Source organism: Halichoeres trimaculatus, unplaced genomic scaffold (assembly GCF_033239565.1).
Source record: "Halichoeres trimaculatus isolate MK-OKI-2021-1 unplaced genomic scaffold, fHalTri1.1 fHalTri1_scaffold_8, whole genome shotgun sequence".
Taxonomy (NCBI): domain Eukaryota; kingdom Metazoa; phylum Chordata; class Actinopteri; order Labriformes; family Labridae; genus Halichoeres; species Halichoeres trimaculatus.
The window spans coordinates 17,829,017-17,854,970 of NW_027437186.1; the positions used below are offsets into that span (position 1 = coordinate 17,829,017).

The 25,954-nt window shown below is 40.4% G+C and overlaps 1 protein-coding gene across 1 annotated transcript in view; it reads left to right on the plus strand.

Moving 5' to 3' along the window:
* cdh11 (cadherin 11, type 2, OB-cadherin (osteoblast)) overlaps positions 1-25,954 on the plus strand; it is a 107,651-nt gene that overhangs the window by 69,537 nt on the left and 12,160 nt on the right. Inside the window, exons 3-8 of the mRNA XM_074675494.1 lie at positions 2,860-3,250; positions 4,330-4,469; positions 5,196-5,490; positions 7,959-8,078; positions 10,204-10,371; positions 19,059-19,246. Of these exons, the coding sequence (XP_074531595.1) occupies positions 3,100-3,250; positions 4,330-4,469; positions 5,196-5,490; positions 7,959-8,078; positions 10,204-10,371; positions 19,059-19,246 (1,062 nt within the window). The 5' untranslated portion in view covers positions 2,860-3,099. The remainder of the gene's footprint in view (positions 1-2,859; positions 3,251-4,329; positions 4,470-5,195; positions 5,491-7,958; positions 8,079-10,203; positions 10,372-19,058; positions 19,247-25,954) is intronic.

Here is a 25,954-nt window from a genome sequence, read left to right on the forward strand (position 1 = left end):
TGTCTGTAGCACTGGGTACCTGTTCATGTACAAATAAACGGTATCGTGTTTTAATACCTGAACACATCCTTGTGACTGTGAGTGGAACAGTAGGCAATTTTCCATGCTAGACTTGAACACAGCACTGAGACATAGGCTGTTTCCCAAAGCCCAGGTACCTTGCCTTGCCTTGGTCTGATGTGGGCGTGGGGTGGGCGTGGGCAGGCATCCACATCATCAGTCGCTGCCCAAGTGCTGTTCCAATGTTCATGTCCTCCGGAGGCATATGTCCTCCGTTTGGTTAGCATGTGGCTAATTGACCAAGAATACACAGGTGTATCCTTCGCTGCCTTGCCATGGCTATAAATACCCAACATGCAACGCTCCAGTGGAGGCGCGCGGTAAATTCCTATTCAAATATAAGCAACAAAATACACCTCTGAAAATAACAACTTATACCATGTCCACCACTTAACTCTTTTGTGTGTCACTCACGTAACTATTATTACTGAGAAGCTGCACCTGCAGAGCATCAATGATGTGACAATAAAAAAGCGAAAAGCGTAGAAAGTGGCAAGCCATGACAATATTTGTAGCCGCCTGAGCTCCTCCCACGTTTGTATAAACTTTCCAAGCACTGTCCACAGTGCAACACGTTATGTGACACAATGTAACTCCAATTACATATACATTTGTGACAGGAAATATGCCTTTGTAGGCTGTTCCATTAGCATCTCCTTTTGAGCAGAGGCAGGACACTTGCCTTGGATTGAAAGGAAGTGGCTTCGGAGGCACTGCCTTCCAAGGCAAGGCAAGGCAAGGTACCTGGGCTTTGGGAAACAGCCATACATTAAATCAAAAACCACTGAGATTTTATCATTAAAATTATCTATATTTATTACCACACAAAAGTACTGGAGTACCACTGAGTACCAATACTGATCGCTAGGTACCAGGCATCAGTACCGTATCGTTTCATTTCAAATATGAAAGGTACCCATTCCTTTACCCGGAGCAGGAAGAAAAAAATGATTTCAATACCGTGATAGATGCTGGGCTGGATAGAAGAATGGGCACATACCCACATACACACACACACACAGAAACACAACTAGCACATCAATCATTCAGGATGCAAGGATAGTTAACCAAATGATGAGCCAGCAGGAGATTAACTGTCAACACTTCCTGGTTGGCTGGTCATGTGGTCAACAAGAGCCAATGAGCCTTGAGGGAATTTTCTCATCTGCTGAGCAATTGAATATTAAGCACATGCACAAACAACACACAAATTTGCATACATAGCCTGTTCATTAATTTAACTGAGGAAAAGAAAGCGAGCCATGTGTCAAACTGAAGAAAATGAAGGAGGCATCTCTGTGTGTTAGCTGAGAGGAGATCAGATCTCATGACTAAAGAGAGACATATTAATGAGGTGTTGTTGTAAATGGATTTGTAAACACTGTCTCTGACTTTCAGCCTTTAAATCTTGCATGTGTTGGATGCTTTTAGAACACTTAAGGCTTTGGCGTAATTATTTTGAGATTTGATTGTCAGGATATATACGAGCAGGGTTTCCTTCAGGATTTTCTGAAACTGTGGGGGAGCCCCACAGCCACGATATGATACCACCATGAGTGTGTGTGTTTTGGTCAAGGTAATTTTGGTGGCATGTAGAAGAGCCCTGTACACTTGAATTCACATTTGAAACACCTGAGAAAAAAGATCATAATTTTGAAGCCATGGCGGCTTTTGTTTTGGTGTGGCGCACCGCCACGGTCACTTACATGTAGCGGAAACCCTGTACGAGTGTCCCATATAATCTCTGAGCCATGTTAGGAGCCGTAATGGAGGCTTACTCACAGGGCAGTGCAAATGATTTATTGATTGACTAGTCTTAGAGAAGTGACATATGGATGCAAGTCATTGATGCAACTTGATTGCCTGAGCAGGAGTGTAATTAGGTGCTTCAGGAGGAAAAGTGTGTCGTTTCTTTGGAAGGCAGCAAAACTTAAAGTAGCTTGTACTTGTTGAATTATGTTAGCAAAAAAAAGAAGTTTGATAAGTTAAAAATATAACCAATAAAGGTGGCCAATCTAGAAGTACAAAGCATGCCTCTTCTGTTTGGGTGAGTTCGTCAATTTGGATGTTGAGAAGTAGCGTACTTGGCATCATTCCACTCAGGCCTTGACTCCTCTCATCACATTAATTAAACAACATTTTAAAATGCCAAGACTCCTCATAAAAATTAACTTGAGGCCTTTCATTGGCATTCATCTTCTTTCCTGTGCGTTCTTTTTTTTTTTTGAAGATAGACATTGGATTCTGACAGATTAGAGGAAGAGACGTCTGAATCATCACAGGGTTGATCAGCGTGTGTAAAGACCTGACACTTAAAGATTTACAAATGTACAACATTTTCTTTTCTCAACATTCATAAAGTCCCAAGTTTGCTTTTCATTACTCAAATCTTGTTTGAAAGGGCTGTGAATGGAGCAACGCAAAGATGTTGGTGTAGAACATGAGCTCAACCTCCCACACTGAATCAGTTTGTGTCTAATTGAATTAAAGCTAATGAGTTTTCAGACAGCGTCGTCTGGGTAATTAGTACAATGTCCTAATCACCACAACAACTATTTAAGAAGTCAGATCCGCAACTGCAGTCAATTAACATCACGCGCTGTAACCGACAGGAATGAATGATTACTTAACTGTTTACGTTGTTTTTGCTGTCACTGTTAAATTCATCACTTTTTACAAAGATTGATCTGTTTTCAGTTAAAAGGTTTAATCAAACTGAATCTTAAGTTGCTTAACTATGTTGTTCTGGGCACTATGAATTCATTTGACCAATCAGCTTTCTCCTCTACTCTTTTTTAGGTCTCTGACAAGAGGAGAGAGGGAGTGAGAGACCTGTGAGGGAGAAGAAGAATAAGGCAGAAACGTGGTAATGAGTATCCGCACCAACAGGCCCCAATCGCAGCTAATGAAGTAGGAAGTTCATCTACAGCATTTCATTAGCAAAAAGCAGGATACCACCTCAGTGGGAGCAGGGCTCCACTGAGAGGAAGCAGAGAGAAGGGGGCCGAGTGACGTGCACGGCTGCTCAGGTTGGGCAAGATGCCAATGCTGACGATGAGGAGACAGGGCCTCGGACTGCTGAGGGCCTTCCTGGTGATGGTGGGAGTGTCGGCGCTCTGTAGTGTCGCATTAGGAACCCGGAGAGGAAATAACTCATTGGATCACAGGGGCCACAGGCACAGACACCCAGGTATGACTCATGCAGCGCTGGCATGGTTTTTCAAACTGAATACCTAATTTGATTGATGGATAAGCTTCCTTTTCTTCATGAATCAGGTTTCCAATATGGCTGAGAAATTACTCACAGTCACAAGTGACAAAGGAACATTTTACAGTGTTTGAATAGAGGCCTGGGTGCAAAGGCTACACTCCCACCCCATTCAATTGGTGCCAATATGGGGCTGAAATTATAGCTCTTTGGATTTATTTTGGAAGATACAACGATTTAGAAACACAGGGACTGTGAAAGACATGAAATCCAGCCGATAGACAAAGCAACCAAATTAAGTACCTTGTGTATTCTTTCACTTTTCTTCATTTATCACATCCCAATCAGAACAATGTTGAATGTTTTTTTGTATTGTGCAAGGCCCGTTTATAATACATATTTAGAATACTGTGCACCCAAGATTTTTACATTAATTCAGCCCAATGGCAAATATTAAAAGCTGAACAGACTGCACTTATACATTGCATTGCTTGCCCTGAGACGACTCAAGAGGCCTTTTACACTTACTGCCAACCCTCCAATTAAAAAGCAAACAACTTAACCACAGAGCCAAGGCCATCCTTAAAACAATCATTGGTCTTATCTTTGCCAATAAGGGAATTAAATACTGAGCAATGGAGTTTCCCTTCAGTTATAGAGCCTCACACATGACAGCAGCTCAGTACATCCACAGCCTGCTCCTGTTAGACACTGAACAGTTGTTCAGCAACAAACAGAGGTTAAGTGCCTTGCTTAGAGCCACCTAAAAGACTGCTCATTGAAGCGTGTGTCGTTCACACCACCCACCCACATTTTCTCGGCTGGGATTTGAACCGTTGACCCGTGATTCAAAGTGGGCCTCACTGTTCATCATAAGGCAACTGTTTCCCACCCACTTCTGAATTCAGTCGACGAAAAACATTCAGAAAGATAACTTGCAGATGTCGTTCCTCTCAGCATTTTAACATCTAAATCAAAGTCATTATAAATGTGCTGTACACTCAAATTGATTCAGTGAGAGTGGATCTAGAAATGTACTGATGTTTGTTTTGTGTTTTAAGGTCATTTGTCACTGCACAGACATAAGCACAGAGCAGGAAAGGAGGGACAGGTACTCCACAGGTCCAAACGAGGATGGGTCTGGAATCAGTTCTTCGTCATTGAGGAGTACACTGGACCTGACCCAGTGCTGGTGGGCAGGGTGAGTATCATAAAATATGAGTTATTACACACTCATCCATCAGCTTCCCTCCTTCTAGGAAAAAAAGATGAGTACCTCATGAACAACCATAAAATTTGCCTGGCTGTTTAATTACTAGCAAAACTGCCCTCCACTGATACTTTTAGGTACAACAGCTGTAAGAGCAACTCCAACAGGCCTCAAAAAGAGCTCCAACTATTTATCATGAAGACAGAGTGAAAAAAAGACAGAGGTCATGTTCACATTCAGGGCTGAAGATGATTGGTGCAACTCGTCCACAACAACATCACTCAAAGCGAGCAGCGGCTTTCATAACCAACAACAAATGATGTTTACAATGCGTCATATTTCATAGTCTGAGAGGCTGTCAAAGGAAGAACAAGAGTTTAATTGAATGTTGAGCATTCTTCATTACTTTTTTCATGGCAGAGTTTTAAATCTCTTACTTATTAGTGTTAGCGTGTCTCTCACAGCACATGTACTATCTGTCACTGTCAGTGTTTAGCTCCTTTAATTTGTAGGTTTAAGGAATAGAAGCCTCTCATCAAGTCGTTGCCCTAACTGTCTGTCCCTCTCTGATCTATCGCCTATCTCACACGTCTTCTCTCTAGGCTCAACACCAAGGGGAAAACTGGAGCTCTACACACCCTGCCTTTACATACATGTGTGTTACTTTTCTCCTTCAGGTGTATCTCACTCTCTCCTCTCCTCTCCTCTCCTGTTCAGCTCCACTCAGACGTCGACTCGGGCGATGGTAACATCAAGTACATCCTGTCTGGTGAAGGTGCAGGAACCATCTTTGTTATTGATGACAAGACGGGCAACATCCACGCCACAAAGACTCTGGATCGGGAGGAGCAGGCCCAGTACACTTTGACAGCCCAGGCTGTGGACAGAGACACAAACAAGCCTCTGGAGCCTCCATCAGAGTTCATAGTGAAAGTTCAGGACATCAATGATAATCCTCCAGAGTTTTTACATGGGCCGTATTATGCCAGGGTGCCTGAGATGTCAAATGTTGGTGAGTAGGCTACCTTCACATCGTCATGTAAGCATTTGCACTCATTGGATGGTGTTTTACTAAGTCATGAAAAAGTATTTCACTTTAAAAAAAAGATTAATACTTATAAATATCATGGTTTGATTCATTACATTCGTATTCTACACTCCTGACACTAAATAGGAGTGCATCAGTTTCAAGCTTATCTTCTTATCTGGACAAATATCTACATTTCCAAAGGTTCACACACAAAATCCTGTGGTTTTTGAAAACAGCCACTTGGTACTCTGTCTATACTTTTAAAGACAGGCTCAATAATTCAACACTAAAAAAGACTTTTAGAAGCGTTCATTGGATCTCTTAATGGAAATCCAGAAACATGATCAGCAGTTTTGACGTCTTCCCAAATATCAAATATAATTCCATAACAAAAGTTCAGCAAATACGATCAAATTCCCTCTGTTTTTAGCGCTGAAAAAGCTCTCCGTTGCACTTTTGAGTGACGTCTGGTAATGAAGTCACTGATGGAGTTCATCGTCAGTGTTGTTTGCCTGCTAAACAGCCTTTTTCATACATTATTAATTATCACTGAAATCTGACCACAAGAAGTGACAGAGAAGTGGGGAAACAGACGGTTCCATTAGCCAGCATAACAGCCCCTAAAGAGCCTTTCTCTTTTCTCTCTTTCTTTGTATGCACCTTCGAGGGAAAATGTACTCAACCAAAATTTCTGCAAGGAAATATTTACTGCAAGCTGGCATCAGCAACAGCTCGAACCGTCTCTTTTGAGACTCTTAACTCAAAGCCTCTGATCTTGATAGATCTTTCTTTCCACATATTATGTGGTCTTGAAGAGTCTTCAACCCCTCGAGGCTGACCTGGAATGAACCACTGGCAGTGGCTGCCTGAAACTGTGGAAGCCAGAGCTATCTGTCCTCTGAATGGACTGGACTTTCACAGAAAAAATCTACTGAAAAGGTTTCTGAATGAGTTCTGTTCAGGCTTTCTCCACCAGTTAGCATCTGAAGCAGAAAGCTGAATACAGAAGTCTGGAAGTGAGGGGATGATGGTTGCCATCCCTATTCTAAATGAAAAACAAGGTCTATCGTTCCCCCATAGAAGTCAAAATTAGAAGAGGTAGAACAGGTTGTTTTGAAAATCAAGATCAGGGTTGTGTGAAAATGGATTATGTTCCCAATGTACTGCATTCACTCCAATATAGAAAGACCCTGATTGTACAACAACCCCCCTCTTTTTAAGATCAATCTTGAGAAAAAGACTGACTGATAACCAAACTTAACTTTGTTTAAAGAAACAGTTTTTTACTGAAATTCTGAGAAAATCATTGAATGAATAATTACATAATAATTGAGACTGCTTTTATTTTTGGCTATAAAAATAATCACTAAGATCTGTGTTTCAAATGCAATTCCTATGACAGCCCGGTAACGGGCACACCTTCGCTACGTTTCTCAACAACACACACTCCTGTCAGTCTCTTGGAAACAGCCACTTACAGAACCACAACAAGCTTTTTTCCACTGTTCTCATTGTGCAGCCTTTTTAAACGCACGATCTTCAGACATCTCCGTAACTCTATATTTTTGGGCTGCCTGACAGTTGTTTAACCTCTTTGCTGCATTGACCATCATTATCTTAAAATTAGCATCATAACTCGGCCTCAGTTGTCTGTTAATTCACCCAACTTTTGGTCCACTTTGCTCTGGACAATCACTGCGCCTCTGCATTTCTCACCTCCTGTCCATAGCTCCTGTCACTGCGTCTCTGCTGTGACTGACAGATGACCAAAGCCACAGTGAGGTTACTGGCTTCAGAAAAAGCGAGCACTCTCTCCTGTTGCATTTGTGTAGCAACCAAAGAAAAACTACAAGCATGTGTGGTTAGACTCAGATTGTACAACCTTACTTCCTCCCACATTATTTTCAATTAAAAAAATCCTCTTATATCCAGATCAATAAGATGCTTTTTAATGATGGTTTTTGCATTCTTCTGGATTCTGATTTTGTCCTGACGTAGATGCAGCTGAAAACCTTCAAAAAGCATGGAGCTGTTGAAATGAGCGTAGCGAGTAAGATCTTGGTGCAAAGACCTCATTAGTTGTGCTGTTCCAGTTAAACTTGTGCTGACCTAAGGCAAAGAATGTTACGGCTCCTGTTAAATACTGCAAATGTTTCTGATAAAATTCACTTACAAAGATGAGTAAAGAAATTGCTTTTCTATTATTCAACAAAAAGCATCTTTTACGCTAGTGCCTGATTTATGTTTATACTAATTGGTCCTGTGCCTGGGGAGGATTTTAAGATTACAGATTATTGGGGAAATACATTTAGCAAAATATTCATAATGCTGGCATGTTGGCTTTAATTTACAGCAGTGGCAATGAAGCAAAACTGATACTGATTTAAATAATTCACATCATCTCTGGGGTGGAGTCATCTGCTGACTTCTCTGTCATTTCCGTCCTCCAGGTACATCAGTGATGCAGGTGACAGCTACAGATGCAGATGACCCCACCTATGGTAACAGTGCCAGGCTGGTGTACAGCATACTGCAAGGACAGCCGTATTTCTCTGTGGAGCCACAGACAGGTGAGTCTGAATGCTGAAACCTGCCTGCAGTCTGCAGACATAAAATGTTTTAAAACCTCACACCCTGAGAAACAGTATTAAGATTATGTTAGCTGAAACAGATAAGTCATAGATAACATGTAGTGACCAGGTGGTTATGCATGTTAGAATCTCGTGTCAGGGACCAGTCTGAGACAAAAACTGGTGTTTTTGCCACAATGTCAACAGGTTTAGTTCAAATATGTGTGTGATCAGTAGGGCTGGGACAATATGATAGTCTCACAAGTCGATTCTGTTACGATTTTTGGAGTGCCGATTTGATTTAAATTGCAATTCTTCGATATTTACGATTTTTGCCATTTTTTGCGAATTTTAGTTTGCTATTTTAACTCATTCACTGCCAGCTGTTTTAGCGCATTTTGACCTATCTTTTAAGACCAACATAATATTGAGTTATATGAATCTGTAAACACAGAAAACCGAAATATGGAGAAGACTCTCTTCTTTCATCAGAAAAAAAAAGATTGTCTCTACCTTTTTCTGTTCTTTAGCGGGCAACGTTCCGCACTGAAATGACGTCTATATACGTCAATGGCAGTGAAAGAGTCAGCAGACCATGTAAAAACTTTAATGATAATAATAATGTCCACAGACTATATCAGGAGCCATATTTTCCCATAAAATGCAAACCACGAGTCAGAGAGAAAAATTTCACCCTCTGCTGGAGAAAAGGGGTAACTTTTTCCGATCCAGTTCTTAAAAATTACTGAAATGAAGAATTTGAAAAAAAAAATTTTTTTGAAAAAGAATCCCGATTTTGATATTGTCGAACAAAAAACCAAATTAAACAAAATTGAATCAACTTTCAATTTTTTTCTCTCACTCATGTCTTTGGCAGTTGCGATATTGTAAAACCTGACTCAGCCCAAGTTCATTTAAGTTTGGATGAGACAAAGAGCATTACAATTTTTGAAAGTTTATTTTTGCGGTAGAGACCTGCTTTTCATTTTGGCGTGTACATGGTTTTTGGTGCTGTGGACAGCCTCAAGCAGATGGTCAATGAAGAGCGGTTTTCAATTTGAGCAAGCCCATAAACCTACCATAACTGTTGTCAAAATTTATAAATTCTGTGAAAAGAAACTGTAGTGCCACTTAGGTCTGATTTTGTACCCCAGCAGGATAGGCCATGAGTCAACTGCTGTAACTTGCAGCTACTCTGCACGTTCCTGACACCAAACTGAAAACCAGTTGGGTATTTTGCCATATTTTTACAGTCTACCACTTATAATGCAAAAAAGAAAAAAAATGGGAACCAACTCCTGCAGGGATCATGTTACAGCACGTCCTTCCCACTGAAAGTCTGAGGAAAAGAAGGCAGTGCAGTTAAAAGAGATCCCCAGAGGACATTCAGCCTGGTCTCTGCAGAGCCAAGGCCTAATATTTGGGTTTGCATTTAAAGAAGAAATTGGATGTTAGAGGAGAGGTTAGAGCAGACACAGAGCTATGTCGGGTCAGGCTGGGTGAAGCAGAAGAGAAAGCGAGAGGTTAGGGTTTAGACGAGGGAGGAATTGGTTAGGAGTGAGTGAGTCCATGGAAAGAGAGCGGTTAGGGCGCAGAGAGGGAGAGATTTGGGCAGAGTAAATCTAGCTAATCAAACCAGTGTTGGGTATTTGACTGGCTCAAATCCATAGCTCACATTTCTAATTGGTTTGGAGATTATCAGCTTTTCCTGCTGTCACACTCACATGCACACACACTTGGCATAATATGACAGTAGAAAGCCTCTACCCCAGACACATGGAGAAAGAAAGAGGGGGATGGAAAGAGAGCAGCCGGTGATGAATTAAACAGATAGAGGAGATTACTAGGGCTTGAAATAGAGAAAAATAAGACTTCACATGTGTTTAACTGGAGTTGTTTATACTAACCATGAGTAACGATGTGTTTTCTTGCTAAATAAAATATCTTGGAATAAATTGCTTCTGCTGTTAGTAAAGCAAATCAGTGCAGGTATTTTGCTCACAACCATGTTTGTTTCTGAGGCTGGAGTTTTTTAAATGGCCTTATTTTATTGATGAGATTTTAAGAAAAAACATTTTGGATCACAAGCTGAAAAACTGACCGTTTGTTTCAACCTGTGCTGCAGGTATAATTCGTACAGCACTGCCCAATATGGACCGCGAGGCCCGGCAGGAGTATGATGTCGTCATCCAGGCCAAAGACATGGGTGGTCACATGGGAGGGCTGTCGGGGACCACGGAGGTGAAAATTACGCTGACAGACGTGAACGATAACCCCCCAAAGTTCCCTCAGAGTGAGTAGAAACACCTTCCCTCCCACTGTTGTTCAAAGTCTGCTCTTATACTACAGTCTGTGGACACTTCCATCCAATAGATGCTGCTTTCCTTTTCTGCAGCACGTTTAGATGATGTAAATCCACATCCTTTTGCATGTAATACATAAATGTGTGTATGTGCGTGTGTGTGTGTGTATAACGAAGAAAAAAAATATGTCACCAGCTAGCAATATAGAAATGAGAGAAGTCACCGCAGGAGGCAGAGAAGATAACTCAAGAAATCAATTATTAAAGGGTCTTTACTGGCCCCCTCCACTATCCTCAGGCGCGTGTGTGAGTGTGTGTGTGTGTGTGTTTGTGTTTGTGTGTCAGTCTCTGTGTGTATTTAAGCCTCTCCCTGGGACATTTGTAGAACTACTGATTTGCTGAGCAATAAAAAGTGGTGAAATATTTAGCATGGGTTTGTCAGGAGCTGTCAATTTGATGTGGAGAGAGGAGAGAAAATCTGAAAATGTGTTTTTGGTGATGACATCTCAATTCATAAGACTGATGTATGACTCTGTGGTATACTAGCTTCTTTTTGTAGTGCTCCACATAAAAGAGGGAATATTAACAAGACTTTCAACGATGTAAACACATCAAAAATGGTGCTTTTATAGCCTGACTGTTGAACCCGGACAAACAAAAAGCGCAGGATTATGTGCTCTATCTATGGGAATCAATATGCTGTTGTTGGCATCACATACTGTAAATTGACACTTTCTTACACTATATCGAGCTAATATTCCTAAATGCAGTAAATGAACTATTACGAGTCCGTTAGATAAAGCAAATGAAAGTCCAGGTAGGGAAACAAATGTTCAGTCTTTCAGGTTGAACTAAACTAGAAAAGAAACAGTCTCAACCTGCTGGTTTGCCCCATCCTATTTTTTCAATCTGTCTCCTGTCAAAGCCCACTGCCTGCTGCCTCTCTATCTGCCCACCGCCCTTCACCTTGTCCTGGAGTCTTTCTGCCTCTCAGTTCTGTTTTCCAGTTTTTCCTTCTTCCACACTCTCCTCTCCTCCCCTTCCCTGCAGCTCTGAGCTGCGCGACTCCTGGCAGAGATTCAGCCGAGTAGCTGCAGGACTGGATGGAGAGGAGCAGAGAAGAGGGGCTCAGGATTTAGCCTGTGGTGAAGCTGAATAGGCGAGAAAGGGGAGAGACACGAGCAGAAGCAGCGAGGGGAGGGAGTGTAAAAGACAGGGAGAAAAAGCGACTGTCAAAACCATCACTCCAGTTCCTGTGTTTTCCAACAAGCTGACAGGGTTTCAGTGTCTCACGATGCAAAGCTAAAAATCCGATTCTTGGGGCCATGTCAGACTTACAAAAGTCTAAGGGAATTCATAAGTGGAAACACAGTTTTATAAGTAACTCTGCTTGAGTGGAGAAAATAGTATTTTCAGAATGTACTAGATCTATATTTGAAAGTTTTATACAGAGATATTTGCACATTTGTCATGTGCTTTACGTAACGCTGGATCACAAGAGTTGGAACACACACAGCTCAGTTTTATCAGAAACACTTGTTTAACTCGATGCAGTGCAGTTCAGCACACCAGTTCATCGACTCTGTCAGAGGTATCTACTGACTGTTTATTCTGAAGAAGTCAGCGCTGGTGGTTTACCATCCCTGCATCTTATTGAAAAGTGATTTTAATAATCTTCCACTTCCTCATGTACAGCATGTATTTTGAGAAGGGAAAAAAAGCATTAGAAATACCCATCCACAGCTTGGGTAAACTTATCAAAGATCCCTACATTGAAGCTGCATCTGTAATAACAGACCTACTTAAAGCATGGATCATTTCTAGTTCATGCAAGTGTGTGGTAAGAGGGAAGCAAGCAAATATGGGAAGAGTAGTACATGTAGAGTAATCCTCTACAAAAAACAAAAACATTTTTTAATATGCAGACTGGGGTTCAGAAAAAAACTGGACTCAAAGTCATATTTAGTTGGCCACAAGATGCATTCTTGCATCGAGAAGTCAAAAATGTGCACTTTCTTTGGTACTATGCAGAATCTTCTCATGCTACAAGTTTTCACCTGCTAGCTACCAGTATAGTAGTAGTAGTAAAGAGGGGGAGAATATATTAAAAGATAGCACCATGGAGCGCAGATGGTCTAGTGGTTTAGGTTGCACTCCATGAGGTGCGGCTGGCCTGGGTTTGAGTCGAGCCTGTGGCCTCTTTCCCTACCCACCCTCATCCTGTTTCCTGCTCCATCAACTGTCCTCTTTCGTATCCCATGGAAGGCTTAAAAGCCTAAAAACACAACTTTAGAAGAAAAAAAAAGGCACAGTAAATCTGTTACGTATCCCAGCATGCTTAGCACATTGAAGCCCTCAATCCCAGTCTTCAATGAATAACTTTGCAGTATGCCGTCCGTTTCAGTTAGGTCATGTGCAGTGAGTGGATGATGATAGTCCTGGGGGTCAGCTTTGGTAAGATAAGAGCAAAATATTTTGGATGTAGTCCACTTTGTAGTTGTAAATAACAAAGGTTTGAAAAGTGTCTTAAAACTGTATATTTTGACTAAAAATAAGTGAAGGTCAAAAATTAACACCCCTTCCTTACATATGACACTGATCTTATATACCTCTGGGAAGGTCTGACAGCCAGCCATTGTTGCTTTTGTTTGCTCTGAGACCTAAAACTCAGGACACTTTATTGTTTTTTTAAGTTATAACATATATATTTTATTGTTTCACATGTATTGTTCAATGATTTTCAATAACATAAGATTGGAATATGGAAGGTATAAGTTGTCAGTTATAAAAAAAAATACAAAATAAAAATCGGTATCAGCCAAAATTGGTATAGGCAGATCAGGCTTTTTAAAGACGTGTTGTCATCAGTACGCCCCTAATATATGTGGTTATTAGTAGTGGTGTTCTGATCAATCTAAAATATTGATATATTGAGGCCAACGTTGGGATCAGTATTGATCAGTACTTGGGTGATGAGATTGACACTTAAGTTTCAGTTTCTCTTCTCAACATGTGATCCTCTCATTGCTCTGTGTGCTCATAGCTATCTAGATAGATAGATAGATAGATAGATAGATAGATAGATAGATAGATAGATAGATAGATAGATAGATAGATAGATAGATAGATCTTTGTCTCTTCGGCAGTAAAAACAGAATTTGTCTTTGACAAGAACTTTAACAAAGTTGCAAATACAATAAATCTCACTTTGAAAATTGGAAATGTATTGCTTTTATCCTTTTTAATTTTGTTTATGTGTGAGAGGAAGTGTATTTGTAAGACCACTTGTGTTATGTGGCTCTTTGTAGTACTACGGTAATTTTTGTGGCTCTTGGTCTCTTACTAGTTGGCCTTCCCTGACTGAAGCCATTAAACGTTTAACTTGAAAGACTCAGGCTTTTCTTACCAATCAGACTGAAATCATTGGGAAAATATCAAATTATCTGGACCTTTATTGCATCTCGTTAATTGCTGAACACCTGTGTAATAACGTGTGGAACATATGCTGTTATAGGTCATCAAAAAGGATGTTTATAATCTAACCACGGGCCACCCAACTGTTCCCTGTTTCCATATGAGAAGTGGATGACACGAAACATTTCTAACCTCAGATAACAAGGACAAACACAGGTTTTATGACCAAATATTATCATCCATTATCACCTCCAAGAATCCCTTCCAAATTTCAGTCGTGAAATTCCTGGCAGTTTACATCTGTGATACATGACAGCCCAATGAAAAGCAATATGCTGTGCTAGGTGGGTACCCTTGTTATAAAAAGAGGGAAAAAACAGAGAGGCAGTGCTAACACCTGCAAGAAAAGCCTCCCAGATGGTGTGAATGAGGACAGTGATTACTTATTTAGTAGTTGGGCCGAGTGAGAGAGGGCACAAAGAAAAAGAGACAGGGGGGAAAAATTAGAAATAAGATAAGCACGGCAGAAAAAGAAAAGCAAGAGGCAGAAATGAGACAAAAAAAAAAACAGTTACGGAGTGAGAGATAGAGGTAACACAATAAAATGATTAAAACAGGCAGAATAAGATGAAGCACAGTGTGAGTCCCTCTCATATCTTCCAGCTGCTTTTCATTTTTCATTCATGCTGTTGTTTCTTTTTCTTTCACTCTTGGACCTGATCTCTCCATCCTTGTGTGTTTCTCCCTGACTTTACTGTCTATGCCATTCTCCCCTCTTAATATCAAGCAACTTTTGTCTGCTTCTGTGGAAAATTCAACCGCATCATAGACCCACAGGAGGAGCACTAAAACCAGCGCTATTAAAAACAGAGTTTTCTTTAACACCCTGGCCTATGTAGACTGACATGGCAGAGAGGGTTTGTTAATACAGTACAGTACTGTATGGAAGCAGGAAGTACCTCGCAGCTGATTTTCCTCTCTTTCTCTCATCCCTACTTTATCATGAGCAACACATATCAAAGCAGATAATAAAAGACAGCTGAAGTCGTGGCAGGCAATATCCAGGTTCATGTATTAGCATGGTTCAGTATCTTTCAAATATGTCTATTCTCATCACCCTAAAAATAACCGGAAACTCAATCAAAAAAATAACCTGACATGACTTGAGAAGATGCATTACCATTCCAAAGATTTATCAGCCATCACGGCAGGAATCAAAAATCCATCTTCACACTTTGATTTGAAGTTTCTCCTCTAGGTTTAGGCACAAATATCAAAAACAGGTGGAACATGTAGTTCACCAACAAGCAGTAAAGGTAACAGTCAGTTTTATTTCAATCTAAAGACATTTCTCATAAAAAAACAGAAGCAAACAAGGAGAAATGAATGGCTGCCAGCATTTCATCAATCAGAGATTAAGAATATGTGAAAATCTTAAGTCGTCTGTTATTGCATTTAACTTGTTAAAGCAGTCATATCAAATAGGCATGGAGCAGAAATGTCTATAAAGACAGCTCAGTAGAAACAGAACCAATCAAAATGTCAGAACATTTGACAAAGCAGTATACTGTTTCATAGCCAGTAAACTCCGTGGGCCCCCTTTTGAAATTCAAAACACAGATATTTCAGTCATTGTATTAAACTCCACATCAGATTAAAGTGGTGATTTGCCTGACCAGGAACAGGTCAGATGAAAAGCTGTCAGAATCAGAGGGAGAACCAACACATCTGTAAAGCCAGAAAGATTTTAAAAAACTGAGCTTCATTTTAATTGCCCACATGAGGAGTTTTTAATTGGTTACGAACAGTTTTTTAAAGTGCAGGTTTAAGTGCAAGATCCATTCTCCCTCTTTTTTTCTTTTCTTTTTTTTTAATTTGACACCATCTGCAAGCAATGAACCAGATGATCCCTCGTCGCTCTCTCTGCGGCCTGTGTCCGACAACCTGCAGCGTCTGACACATGCTCTGCAGGTGATCAGAGAGAGAAGGTGACATCGTCTGTCAAATGTGTGAACCTCCTAGTACTACTAATTAAAAGGTTGCTGGGTATGTCATTCTGCACTATTTCAGTCCCAGATTGTAAAATGGAAAGTCTTTAACAGCTCTCGTCACTGCAGTGATCAGTTGTTGAAACAATCAAGTTTTTATTAAAACATGTTAAGACCAGAGCTGTGGGGCGCCAGTATGGCCTTGCAGGTTTACAAATCAATCCCCATGAAGCTATCCTTTTTCTTGCACGTCATGCTTCACTTGGAACCTGTTTCCTGCTTTAGCCACTGCCCTGTCCTCTCCAATTAAAGGCTTGTATTGACAGAAAAAAAAGAAAAAAAAAAGTATGTGATTTGGGCATCTCTTTAGAAACTGGTCAGACACGTGAGGAACACATTTTTAGCTGTATGCCCAATGATCCTACATTTAGCTCTTATGATAAGCACAATGAGACTTTCTGTCAGGAAAAACCAAGGACAAAGCTGGAAAAGCATCATAAAATAACAGTTTGTACACAGGGGACACCAAAATAAACACTCCTCAAAGCTAATCTGTTACTTCAAACTTAGATGACTAGCTTATTGTTTTGGCTTATGCTAAAATAAGAAATTAATGCACTACACAAATTGTGTGTAATTCGACTCATAAATCATGGGGAGGTGTTTAACACAAACAAAACCTTTGAGCCCACATAACACAGCTAAACAGCATGCACCAGAGATAAATTCAGTCTTTATGCATGAATTAAAAAAACATTTTAAAAACATTTATATAATCATTGATTTAATGAATAGATAAGTTTAATAATATTTAATGGATATTCGAAAATATAAAAGAATAGAAAATATACAAAAAAAAATCTACAAACATAAAGTTGAAACATAGAACACTTTGCAATTTTGCAAACAATCCAAAAAATAAACAACAAACTGTGAAATCACAGATTTAACTTCTACATTTCCAAAAAGTTTACATTAAAGAAGGAACAGAAAAAACAAAGTTTTTACTCCTTCTCAATTGTAATTTGAATAAAATTCATTCAGCTAACCTTTAAAAAAAATACCATTTTAATATTTATTTTTTTAAGTTATTCTATTATAACATAGTATAATATAATATAATATAATATAATATAATATAATATAATATATCTCCATTAACAATTCTTATAACTTGCAATGAACAATAACAATTGTATTTACTTGTTGTCATTATATCTTAATACTGTACAGATAAAAATCAGCCACTATAATTACATAAATTCATTAGTCATAAATCTAATACATACACTTATTATATTCAATGCTCTACCCTTGTATACAGCTGCAAATATATATAATATATATCCTAAAACTATATAAATATTTAAATATGCAAATTATGTATACAAATGCACAAATTTACAGATATGTACACTATACACACACATTCTAGATACATTAAAGTCATTTTACATACATAAGAGTACTTGTGTATGTATAATTCAAGTATACAATTCCCATAAACACTTTGGCAGATATAACAATCAGAATCTCAATTGAGCAGCTTCTCTGCCATCACACAGTGGTTATTGTTTATACAATTCATAAATGGTAATTAATAAAAAGCTCTGGAGATAAAAGAATCATCTTAAAAACAGTGTCATATCATTACACCATCACAGATTTGACCCATCAAGTGTTAATGACTCCTCCTGCCTTGATTTAATAACTTTTTTTTTTCTTTGTACCACATTCAATATAAAAGTGTTTACAGTGTTATCAACATGATTACACATCAAACTCACCATGATGAGTTGTAATAAATTATGCAGTCACAAAAGGCACTCCAGTGTAATTTCCGTAATCTCAGTGGATGTACTGATGGAGGATATTGTGGTCACTTCATAAGCTACATTTATGAGCTCCTTTATTGGTGTTTATATGTAAACATGCTGCTTTTATGAGCTGCGCCATTGAGACTGGACATCTGTGTGGATAGAAGCAGCACTGTCGTTTATGTGGGAGTAATGAAAGCAACTAACAACTTTTTCACAGCATTAAACTACCTTGTGGAGTAGAAAGTAGAAGGTTTTACAAGAGAGAATGGCAGATTAAAGTAAACACATTAGATCTGTCTGCTTTGTGGTCTTTCAATGTTGACGCACACTTCCTGTATGTGCTGCTCTTCATTTTAGCTCACAGCCAGGTATGCCAGACTGCCCGTGTGTTCTGTCATACAATGTTAAACTCAGCTGCCAGAAGCCATTGAAGTTAAGCTACTTAGAGGAAAGGAGGGGGGAGCAATCGGAACGACAGGAGGAGAGAGGGAGGAAAAGGGCAAAGGGAGGGCAGACTAAAATGAGCTTTTTAGCTTGAATAGGCAGACAGATGAGAGAGAGAAGAGGAGGAGAGGGGGTTGAGAGAAACGGGGCGGTGATGGGGAGGAAAGGTGAGCATGAATGGAGACATTTGAAAGGATTGTGTGAAAGAATGATGAGTGGAGGAGAAAGGGGAGGATGTTACCAAAAGAAAGTTAAACAGTACTCCTAGAAGTTTAAAAATTGAAAAAAAAAAAAAAGAGGGTGGAGAGGATGTGATGGGAAAAGGCAGGGGGCTGGACAGACTGACTCCTCTTCCACTCACATTTCCTCTAAAGTCACATGACCAAATGTATTTCATGATTCACAGCACTGCTACACCTGGGTGAGCAGGATAAGCATGCTAAAAATGTACTAGCCGTAAAATGATGAGTCCACTCTGAGCTGGGCTGTGGAGGTATGAGGAAGCAAGGAAAGGAGGAGAGATTGGTGAAGGAGAGATAAGAGAAGGGGAAAGATAGGGGAGGAGAAATCAAGGAGGGAAAGAGAGTAAGAGGATTCAAAGATGAAATAAGAAGTGACAGACGAGAGAGGAGAGAGGTGATAGGTGGAAAGAGTAAGAGAGGGAGGTAAAATAAAAAAAAAGTGGAGAGGGTAGACATATGGTCCTACTGCTCTCATTCTGCAAGCCAGGTGTCTGCTCCTCACACACACACACACACACACATTTACCTGACACTATAGGGGATATTAATATCCTTTGGGCTATATGAAACAGATGGTATAGTTGGTGTTAATCCCCCCTCTGCCCTCCAAAACTGACCCTGCCTCAGATAGTAAACACAGTGGCAGACAGCCAGGAGGTCTCCAAAGACTCTAAAGAGTGTTGAATACAAAAGCAAACCGTGACTACAAGCCGACTCTAAAAATCACCAGCCAGTCAAGTGAATTCTCTCTTTTCATTTTTCTCTCCCAGGTGTGTACCCAATGTCTGTATCAGAGGATAAAGTGCCAGGCGAGGAGGTGGGCCGCCTGAAGGCCAAAGACCTGGACCTCGGGGACAACGGACTGGTGAACTACCGCTTGGTTGACGGAGATGGAATAAACATGTTTGAACTGAGCACTGACTCTGAGACCAGAGAGGCGGTTATCAAACTGAAGAAGGTAAGGAACAGAGGCACAGTACTACAGGTGCATCCTGATTTCTCACATTTTTCTTTCTCTTGCCATCCTCTCCTCTGTTATGAAAATGGAGAATGGGGAGGGGTTCAAGCTTGCAGCTTAACCTAGCAGGGGTAAGCTCGAACTCAGGCTTCTCACCCAAGTTTTGTCCTTCTTGTCTGCCTTGAACTCCTGCACCAATTGTTGGGCCAACCTAAGGTATCGTAGGCCAACCGCTTTGAATAAGTGAAGGGAATCAGAGCCATTATCTAGTTTTCAATATCTTGAAGTCATCAAAACAAAAGTTGACAACGGACACACTTTATTTTCATTCATCTGTATCTTTGATTTACAAATTTAACCTCAGACTGGATCTGGAAATGACAATGTCTGGCCGTTTGGCTCTGTTCCGAGAGCGCCTTACTCTTCTACATGATAAGCAGAATGCCAAAGACCGAGAGCACACATTCCTATCATTTCTTGTGCATGCATTAAAAGCCAGGGCAGGGAGAGCAGCAGCAAAGACCCTGTTGTAGAACAGAGAAGACGTCAGTGACAGTATTTAACACTGCTCTTCCAGTTAAGAATCTGGACTGCAAAGCTTTTCAGGGAGAGCACACCTCCTTGACATTTCCTGTGCAAACCTGAAAAGGTGAGGCAGGTGGAGCAGCAGCAAGGTCCCTGTTGCAGAACAGCAGTGACAACAGGTTCAGCACATAGACTGTTTAAAACATGGATGTAGTCTCGCCGACGTCACCCATCTGTTTCTGAAACGGAAAATGAAGCACATCGGCTATAGCGGCCATATTGGTAGTGGCAAGGGCTTCACATACAGGGCGCCTGTTGGTCACGTGACCCTCAGCTGTGCCTCTCATTGGGGGAGCTGAACGGCCGAGTTACAAAAAAAAATTACCCCCCTGTAGAGTGTGCCGGTAGTCAAATTAGCGACTCAGCCAGGAGAAGTTTTTTGAACCAGGCTGTAAATAGGTTAATTTCTGCTTTGGAAATGGCTTTTTTTGGCTTGGTGTGTATGTGACTTCCGCTACTTCCGGAGCCAGCCTCAAGCAAACACTCGAGAAACAGCAGGTTTTAGCACTTCCGCATTGTCTCAGATTCTTAGACCGGAGGTTGCCGCTTGGTTTGACACTGCTCTACCTTGTGAGTATGTGGGGGAGCACCTCTGTTTAATGTACATCCATGAAAAGGTAAGGTAGGGAGAGCAGCAGCAAAGAGCCCAGTGCAGAAAACAATACATATAGCACTTAAGAGACAGCATAAAGAGAAAGAGCTGGGGTGGAGGTGGGTAGCAGAGCCATTTGGAAAAAAGGAAACAGCAAGAAAAGGCAGGCTGATGTGTAGAAGTGTGTCAGCTGCTGTGTCAGCTGGTACTGGCTGGCCCTGGGATCTGATGATGCACTGTGGGCTGAGCTTGATTACATGGGCTGCCTGTTTTGTGTTTTCAAAAAAAGAAATGTGGTCAAATGTATCCCAAACAAATTTGGGAGGAGTTTGAGTGAACCAACCTGACTCCCAAAGACATTTTTGTAAAAGTGACGAGAGTGAAGCAGCAGTTTGGTCATGGGCTGGGTAAACTAGAAAAGCACTTGAAAGCGGAACCCTCTGCCAAGCATATTGTGATTGTCACCAACACTTTAGTCCTACTTTAATGTTATACTCCCTTTCAGCAGACTGTCTGCTACAATTTGGTGTTAGCTGCAGGTTTGTACGATAATTTGTTACTTGACAGTGTTGAAAATTATGATGTCCCAGTACATATTTCATATTCCAGATCTTAGTATCCAGAATATTGGCAGGATCTGGATCATACTTTAACATCTGTCAGAAATTATCATGATCATGTCTCGTATTGTTTTGCAAAGCAATCCAACCATTTATTGTGGAGTCATATACACATATGGTGAAAACAGCTCAATAGAAACAATGCAGATGTTCTCTGTTACCATTCGTCCAATCCCAATCCATACCATTTATGGCAATTTTAAACAGTCATGATAGGGCTGAGCTTCCAGGACAGGCTGGTCTCACTGAAACTAGTGCATCATCAACTTTTCCCCCCCTTAATTTACCAGCCCAGAAATGGAGCAGAGACTGTACTTTCCCTTCAGACAGCCATGGTTTATTACAAGTCCCAGCCATCCCACATTTCACTCACCCTGTCTGTTTATTGTGCTGAAAGAAAGGACAAAAAGGGGAACTGAAAAAAGCAAGAAAAGTATCGAGTGACAGAGGTGGAGGCAAAGGGAAGGTTCTGCTGTGTTCCCTCCACTGTTTTTTTACTTGGTCTCATATGAACACTGACTGCTGTGGATGTGTGTGGATGTGTGTGTGTGTGAGAAAGAGACAGAGTGCATTAACTTTCATGCTTCCCTGGGCCAGAGAGCTCATCTTCTGCACTGTGACTGTAACCCACACACACAAACGCACACACACACTATAACTATAGCTGTCAGTGATCCAGCTCAGCACACACAATTACTTTTTCTCACTCTTTTCTCCATCCCTCACTCTTTTCTGTCTCTCTAATGCACACGCACGCGCACACACACACACACACACACACACACACATTGTTGCACTATATGTTTGTCTGCAGGTCATGATTCTGAGCTGAATCTTTCAGTGAGCCGTGGTAGCCTGCTTTCTCCTCTCAGGGCATCTGACCTCCCTATCTCTGAGCTTAACGAAAGAGTAAAAAAGAAATCATTTACAGGCAAGATACCAACATGTGATGGGTATGAAAATTAAATGTATACCAAATATAGTCTCCAAAAGTTGTATTTACTATGTAAATGATGAAGACAATCCAACAGTATTAGGTTTTGATGAATTCCAGCTGGATCACACAAATGCACTCTCTATACCTCTTCATGGTAAAAAGCTTGGTACTGCTACGTGTCATAATCAGAGTGTGTACTTACAGCATGATGGCGTTTCCTGGTCAGACAGTGATGACGTTGCTCAAAAGAGCAGCCAGCCCTAACCCACAGCTTGTTTTTACTGATGCTGTGGGAAACTCTCTGTCTGAACCAATCGATACAACTCTGTTTCATGCTTTTTCTCACAACCGCCTGCATGAGCGATTTCCTTCAGAGCACCATGTTACAGCATGGTATTAAGACTGCAACGGTTTGAGGCTTTCTCTTCCCACTGGAGCCACCAGGGCCGAGCAGGGAGAAGAGTGAATGATCATAATGAGCAAGGCCCCCCCTCCTCTTCTCTCCTCTATCCACTTCTGTGCCCAGGAGCAAGGCAGTTAACCCACAGATCAGACATTAGCCAACAGTAAAAACAACTACAGTACAGCTTTGCTGGCTCAGGTGGGAATTTGTAGATTTGACTGAATTTAAAAAGACATAACACACTGATTGCCTCTTCTAGATTACATGTGAAAATAAAAACACATGGGGGCTGTTAAAATGTGTGGTTTTCAAAGCAGGAGATCTCATTAGAAGCATCTGACTAAAAATACTGATGAGAAAAATATTGTAGCTCAGTAATGAGAGCAGCTGATGCCCTCATGGGGACAAACACTTGTGCATGTGTATGTGTGTGCTTGTGTTTGCTGGGTAAAACCTACCCCTCCAACTTTGTGGCTTGTCTTGGTTGTGGTCATTTATCTTTTCTATGCATGTTTTAAAAATACTGTACAATGTTTTAGTATGTTTTCATCTTCTTCTGGATCTACTGATGACTGAAAAACAAATTCACAAAACACTGAAACCAACACCACAACTAATCGAAATAGAACTAATACAAAGCCTTTTTCCAAAATGTAATTAAACTAAGCCAAAACAATGGAATTTCCAGTTAATTAAAATCAAACTAAAATTGGAAACAAGAAATCAAACAAAAAAATTGTTGAATGTGCGTGTGTGTGTGTGTGTGTGTGTGTGTGTGTGTGTGTGTGTGTGTGTGTGTGTGTGTGTGTGTGTGTGTGTGTGTGTGTGTGTGTGTGTGTGTGAACAGCATCATCATAGTCCAAGACTTTTATAACAACTGCTTTCTCAACCCTTTTTTAACCTTTCCTTTGCTTTTCAAGAACAGCATTTTTTTGTTTTGCCAGCATTAAAAGGCCTGGCTTATTTAGCATTGTAAACAGACTGTTAATAGAATGGTGTAAAAGTAAGATAGCAAGTAGGGCTGCCACTTTAATATGTTAATTAGATTAATTAATTACACCACAAATTTACACGTTATAAAAATCAGCTCAAGATGATCTCATTGGCTGCTAGTCATTTTCAGAGTATCTTGAACAATCATTCAAGACCCAAATAATATTGTTTTCTATGACTATGCAAACACCAAAACTACCTAAAAGAGTGGACAGTCTTATTTTATCTCTCTCTTCCTGTTTTTGATCCAAAAAACAGACAAAACGTACTTTTTTGGTTTGCATTCATTTTGGGTGCTCCATCCTTTGAGTCTCTCCATGATCCCCGTTGTCGTTTCTCACGATCACGCCACTCTTTCTTTCTGAACTACTGCGACACATCTTCAGTTGGTGCTTGAGCTGCCTAACCTTTTCTGACTAGCAGCGTCTCACTATGTCTCTGTCATCTCACATCTTCTCCTCATATCCATGCTGATCTCTCATCCTAAGAGCGCACTGCTCTCATCCACAGTATGTTACAAGCATGATTTTGATTAGCAAGCTCCCCATACCCCGCCTCCCCCTAATGAAAAACATAGTTTACTACTTTGGAAGCAGTAAACTGTTGCTGCCATTGACATCCATAGATGTCAATGGCAGCAAACGCAGACATTTTAATATTGGCCAGTTGAAAAAAAATGTGGATAAACAAATCTCATCTTTGTGTAATAATTTGATTAGTCATGCACTACAATTTTGTAATGTCCTATAATTCATATTATTTATTTGGGACCTTAGGCAGATATGAGATTAAAATGTGATTAATCAGATTAATTAATTAAAAGTATTTTATTTTTTAATTGACTGACAGCAGTAATAGCAAGATAAACAGTGTACGCTGAACAAGGAAGCACTGTGTCATTAGGAACAGAAGTGCATGACAGTTTCATTATGAAGGGTGAATTTTAAAACCAAAACAGGACCTAACATAGGGCCTTGAGGAACACCGCAAGATAAAGTTCAAATTCAGAAAAGTAACCAGTTAAACACACTTCTGTCTCTGATAAACAGCACTTAAAGCCATTATAATACATTATCTATCAAAGTTGAATCAAAAGAATTTTTAGTTGGCTATACTTGGTTTCAATTATGCTGAGAAACACACACTTCTGTGTCTGTGTCTGTGTAACTATGAAAATAGCTGTTTGGTACTGACCTCTAAAATAAGCCCTTACTTATTGGTACTTTTTGGAAAATCAACATAAATGTTGGGTCATCATTTTAGAGTTCAGAAGAGTTTTCTTTTTGACAGAGTTGATCACGCAACAGAGGTTATGCTTTTTTTCTCGTGTTTCAGCTTGACTTAGGACACCTCCACTTTGATCTTAGGCTCACATGTAAGGAAATAAACTCAACACTCAGATGATGGAAAAAGCACAAACTGTGACATGATGCTGTTCATGAAAGCTACTGCAGAGATTGCTACTTTAACCCTAAGTTTGGACGGCTATGACATAAATTCTGACCCGACATCGGGACTTTTACATCAAACTCAAAATAATCCAACTCTTTGTATCCATGTCACCCTTTGGTTTATGAATACCAAAACCCTTTTTTAAACATTGTGTCGCGATAAGAAGTTTAATCATGTGTAAGTATGTCAGTATCATAGAAAAGCAAAAGTTTTAAATTGAGAGAAAACTGTAGGGCGTATGTGTGTGTATGTGCGTGTCTGTACATAACAGCCCTGGAAAAGCATCCATGAGTTTTATACACACCTCCACCCCCTGTGAATCCCTGAGTCTAAAAAAAAGACAGCTAAATCACCTGATGCTGATTTGGTGTGGATATGTGTGTGTGCGTGAGTGTGAGAGGGCGTACATCAGAGATACCTTGCAACGGCACTTGTGTTTTGACTCTGACTTGTGTTTGCAAATGTATTAGTATGTGTGTGTGTGTGTGTGTGTGTGTGTGTGTGTGTGGGTGTGTATGTGTGTGTGTGTGTGTGTGTGTGTGTGTGTGTGTAATTATTGTGTCTTGATGTGTCTCTGGGGAAATCAACACCTTTTGCCCCCCGAAGGCAGTGCCAGGCAAATTTAAAGTCTTATCATAGACACTGACACACACATGTAGCAGCACACCTCAAACACACTTTCAAATGGGTATCGAGAGTACCCTTCACTAATCTCTATTCTCTGACTCCCCCTCTCACAAACACTCACACACACTCACACACACACACACTCACGGGGATGGGCTTTAATCAGCTATTCTCTTTCAACTGTGTCCTGACGAAAGCAGTCCACGGAATATTAAGGAGTGTGTGCATGTGTATGTGTGTTGGAGAGAGACGGAGTGGAGGGGGAGGCATCATTGTGAATATTATTATCACACCATGATTACACAAAGAGGCAGAGAATGAAGAGTGAGAGGATCTATAGAGCATCAGAGAGAGAGAGGAGGGGGCAAAGGAGACAGAGGTAGAGGAAGCGTGACGAGAAACGGGAAAATGAAATAACTGGGTCACATCTATCCTATTAGCATTGTACCTGTCATCAACACGTTAGACACCGGCAGACTCAGGATGCCGCTCCGGCTGA